Source organism: Aegilops tauschii, chromosome 6, assembly GCF_002575655.3.
Source record: "Aegilops tauschii subsp. strangulata cultivar AL8/78 chromosome 6, Aet v6.0, whole genome shotgun sequence".
Lineage (NCBI taxonomy): Eukaryota > Viridiplantae > Streptophyta > Magnoliopsida > Poales > Poaceae > Aegilops > Aegilops tauschii.
The window spans coordinates 233,518,369-233,523,097 of record NC_053040.3 but is presented as its reverse complement, the minus strand read 5'-3'; the positions used below and the strand labels follow the sequence as shown (position 1 = coordinate 233,523,097).

General features: G+C 46.2%; 1 protein-coding gene across 3 annotated transcripts; it reads right to left on the bottom strand.

The window, feature by feature from the left end:
- Positions 1 to 1,517: 1,517 nt before the first annotated feature.
- LOC120966400 (uncharacterized) lies at positions 1,518 to 4,141 on the bottom strand. Of its 3 annotated transcripts, XM_073501346.1 has the most exons (4): positions 3,433 to 4,141; positions 3,279 to 3,348; positions 2,369 to 2,446; positions 1,518 to 1,711 (listed from the first exon to the last, which is right to left on the bottom strand). In XM_073501346.1, exon 1 carries the CDS (start codon positions 4,104 to 4,106, stop codon positions 3,798 to 3,800), a length of 309 nt encoding a protein of 102 aa, XP_073357447.1. In that variant the 5' UTR covers positions 4,107 to 4,141; the 3' UTR covers positions 1,518 to 1,711; positions 2,369 to 2,446; positions 3,279 to 3,348; positions 3,433 to 3,797. The 3 variants fall into 3 exon arrangements, with proteins under 3 accessions (XP_073357447.1, XP_045085812.1, XP_045085813.1); XM_045229877.2 differs by having other exon boundaries at positions 1,518 to 2,535; positions 3,279 to 4,141; XM_045229878.2 differs by having other exon boundaries at positions 1,518 to 3,348.
- Positions 4,142 to 4,729: the final 588 nt, after the last annotated feature.

Here is a 4,729-nt window from a genome sequence, read left to right as displayed (position 1 = left end):
GCCCAGAGATACCTCTCCGACAATCGGAGTGACAAATCCTAATCTCGAAATACGCCAACCCAACAAGTACCTTTGGAGACACCTGTAGAGCACCTTTATAATCACCCAGTTACGTTGTGACGTTTGGTAGCACACAAAGTGTTCCTCCGGTAAACGGGAGTTGCATAATCTCATAGTCATAGGAACATGTATAAGTCATGAAGAAAGCAATAGCAACATACTAAACGATCGGGTGCTAAGCTAACGTAATGGGTCATGTCAATCACGTCATTCTCCTAATGAGGTGATCCCATTTAATCAAATGACAACTCATGTCTATGGCTAGGAAACATAACCATCTTTGATTAACGAGCTAGTCAAGTAGAGGCATACTAGTGACACTCTGTTTGTCTATGTATTCACACATGTATTATGTTTCCGGTTAATACAATTCTAGCATGAATAATAAACATTTATCATGATATAAGAAAATATATAATACTTTATTATTGCCTCTTGGGCATATTTCCTTCAATTACTATATCTCGGGAAAGCTGGCTACGACATCAAGCTCATTGACAGCGACGGCTTCACGCGGGCTATGTCACATGTTAAGTGGTCCATACCCAACCCCTCTAGTTCAACGGCCATCAATCTCTTTGACGCCCTGCCGCTGATCTCCTCCGCCACGCGGTCAAGGATTTGCGATCCTTTTACGCCATCGAGCCCATTTTGTCATTTGTGAAGGACATGTTTTACGGTGGTGACTTGGGATCCTCAATTGCCAAGTCAGATCTCATCGACCACGACCACGAGGAGGGCACCCACAAAAGTTCATCCAAGGTGAAACAACCCATCTGTGACATCAGAGAGCGCACCATGGGTCTGTGCTATTCTAACTGGAAGGATCCCGTCCATGACATGTGAGGCAACATCCTATCAGCAAATCTTACCTTTTCTAGCTTGCCAACCTGTACCCTTTGGATTAGTGGCATTTGCCGGGCGGTGTTTTAACCGTGTCGTGTTTAATTATTCCAGTTATGCAAAAATGTATTGTTTAATAGGGCTATGTGATGTTTAAGTATGAATTGTCCAGTTCAGTTTCACGAATCACTACAGGGATAAGAAACTTTGCCATCTGCCATGGCGGACGGCAAAGGCATGCCTTGCGGACGGCAAAGGCCTTTGCCGTCAGCCAGCAGACGGCAAAACGTCCGGCTGAACGAGCTACGACAAAGGTCACTTTGCCGTCTGCGGGCAGACGACAAAGATGCAAAGGCCTTTGCCGTCAGCCAGTGGACGGCAAAGGGCATGGCTCTTTGCCATCTGCTGGCAGATGGCAAAGGCTGCAGGCTCTTTGCCATCTGCCAGCTGATGGCAAAGAGCCTATATTGCCCCATTTAATTTTGTTTTTTCTTATATCAATTCATTTTCACAGAAAATCAAACACACACACACACACAACACACACATATATATATGTGTGTGTGTGTGTGTGTGACCAATATAGCATATCCAACACATATTACCAATAATCATGAACACATATATATCCAACACATATCCAACACATGTTACCAATAGTAGCAAGTTTCGTCCATACATATACATAGTTTCATCAATATTACACAGTTTCATCGATAGGTAGCAAGTTTCACAAAGTCAAAACTATCTTATTACTAAGATCTTCTCTGGATCTTCTTCTTTTCTTCCAACCTGCATAACAAAAATACTAAGAAAGAGAGAATGGGTTAGGAGTAGAAATGTAGCATTTCACTTGGTGAAATGCAATGTTGTAGGATGTATTAGTGAGTAAAATATACTTTTTAGATTGTTCAAGATGTATTAGTGAGTAAAATACACTGCATTTAAACTGCGAGCACAAAGGCAGGAAGCACTGCATGCACCCACAGATTTAAGATTGTGCCTTCATTTCATATAAAAATATATGTTCATTTGATGGTATAAATCATGCTCTCTACATCCGGCCGGTCCAATGATTTAATTAATTATTTTTGGATTATTTGGCATACTGCTGTAATTAAACGAGACCAATTGAGAAGAAAATACAAAACTCTCAAGGCATACACAGAAGTCGCAACTAAATTAATATTGAGATGACACATATAATCAGTACTACTATATGGTAGAAGGGGGGAAACTGAAGGCAATGCTCTAAGAGGAACTTTTTATTGTGTGTAATAACCTCCTTGTGAAAATATGTGGAGTCACCATTTAAGTTGATTTTTCCAAACTACTCCAATCCTTTCAGATTAGTTACATCAGTATAAATGAACAGGCTCATATAAACTAATAATACTTGCCAGCCAACACCACTGGGTATTACAGAACTGAACACCAATAAAATAGTAGAGGGTGTCAAAATTACCTACTCATTAGAAGAATTGTGATGTCAACCATAGCAGAACCATTTGTAGAACCACTAAATACATGAAACCAAGTCCCGCTGTCCAAATTAAAATATGAGGCGTCAGGTCGATCTTACTGAACAAAAATGCACATGAGTCATCTGCAAGTCACTCCACTGTTGTTATCCTGTACAGTTCAACAAACACAATGACATAAGCACATCTTTTTCAAACAGGAAAATAGAGGGCTGAATTGTGGAGAGCAAAAGGGTAGCCTTGAAACTGATTGAACTAAAGGATAGAGTTTAGTATTATCAAGGCCAAAACCAAAAACCATCCTAGTTATAACACATGACATACACAACGTACAGACAAAAAAGGGCCATCTAAAATGTCTACTTGTTGTAGTGGCCAACACGTGGTAACAGGCAAAAACATCCACAAAGTCTCTCCTAAACCTCATAGCATTCATTCACAGATGTCTTGTCAGGTGTTTTCTACTTGTTCATAAAGCATCTATGTCAAGAGCAACATGGATAATGCTGGATACATGGAGAACAGAGTCATATAACATTTCTAGAGTCATATAACTTCTTGTAGGAACAAAAAAGAAAAGAAAACAGCTGAGTCTGAATCTGACCATGCTACAAGACTATACTGACCACACACATTTCGAGTCAGCATTTTAAATCGGAATGTGCTGGTAACTACTGCTGATATGGTCAGTGTGAGCTTAATTATGAAAAATAAAGTGCATTGAAATCAACTTGATCTGGCGTTGCCGATTTTTACATTTATACACCCATTTGGAGGCAAATCAAACAAATTTGGCACGGCGGACTGCTCCAACTACGAGTAGGACCAACCCCAAAATAGCAAATTGCAGCCAAGAGACGAGAGGAGGGCTAAGCTAAGAAGCTAATCATTCACCTCTCCCAAAGCAAACGACGAGCAAGCACGCCAGTAGAGCCGCCTTGAGCAACCCGCGACCCTCCATGCCCTGAAACTTAAGAGAGAAAATCAGAGTAGACTCCAGCGAAAATCCCGCCAATCTTAGCGCACAGGAGCCGCGGAATCGCCTTACCGGAGGCCCAAATCGCCTTACTGGAGCCGGGGAATCTGCCGACGATCCAGCATTATCCATTACCTCATAGCATCGGCCATGAACCTGGTGGCCGATGGGCTTGGACGGCGCTGCCCCGGCGAGGGGCATCACTCCGGCGAGGAGGAGGCCCGTGCGGCGAGGAGGAGGCTGGATCCGGAGTGGTCGGACGTCCGGCGGCCGGATCCGGACGCGAGGTTCTTGACCCAGGTGGATATGGATGCGAGATTGGCCTTCTGGACGAGGTTGCGGAGCTCGACCCGGAGCTGGTCGGGGTCACGAGCGGGCAGCCTGAGTGAGTGGGGCTCCGGGTCGGAGGGGTCGTCGATCCTGAACCCGCACTCGCACTAGGCGAGGACCTCCTCGTAGGTGTGGTTGTCGCTGGCGGCCTTGTAGAGGAGGAGGGTGTGGAAGTGGGCGAGCTCGAGGGAGTCGGGCGCGAGGTCGACGACGCGACACGCGGCGGGGTCGGTGAGGACGGCGGTGATGCGGGAGTGGACGGTGCCGTGGGCGCGGAGGAGAAGCGGCGACCCCTCGCCGTGGCGGGCGAGGGCCTCCTTCATGAGGCGCAGCGCCTTGGGTTGGTTGCCCCGCTGGAGGCAGGCGAGGGCCTGGTCACACTCGGCCCGCACGGCGGCGGGGTCCGGGCCCGCCATCGCCGGCGCATCGACGAGGCGGAGGAGGGCGCCAGCGGGCGGATGCGGGGGCGGAGTAGGGTTTGGTCGGGGGCTGCGCTTCTTTCAGCCCATCGGGGGGAATGAGATCCCGCGGCCGGATCCGAAGATAGCCCCCCTCTTTGCCATCTGCTGGCTGACGGCAAAGATTCTTTGCCATCTGTTGGAAGACGGCAAAGAGGAGGAGTGGACCGTTACTGGCATCCGCTGGCACCTATTTGCCGTCCGCTGGCAGATGGCAAATATTCTTTGTCATCTGCCAGCAGACGGCAAAGAAATGACAGATGGCAAAGACCTTCTTTGCCGTCTGCTAGATCTTTGCCGTGTATTGTTTGGTAGCTGATGGCAAAGACCTTCTTTGTTGTCCGCAAGCAGACGACAAAGAACTGGCAGACGGCAAAATCCTGATTCCAGTAGTGAAATATTTGGTTGTTTATAGTGAGTAGATGCCTTATTTATCTGTATTTGGTTGTTAGGTTGGTTGAAGTGAGAAATTTTCCAGTTATCAAGCAGATGCCTTGTTTATATGTATTTGGTTCTTAGATTGGTTGTAGTGAGCATTTGTCCAGTTATCAAGCAGATGCCTTGTATATCTGTATTTGGTT

What these genes read in the sequence shown, in the direction of transcription:
- LOC120966400 (XM_045229877.2), bottom strand. Translation starts at nt 4,106, where the DNA reads ATGGCGGGCCCGGACCCCGCCGCCGTGCGGGCCGAGTGTGACCAGGCC.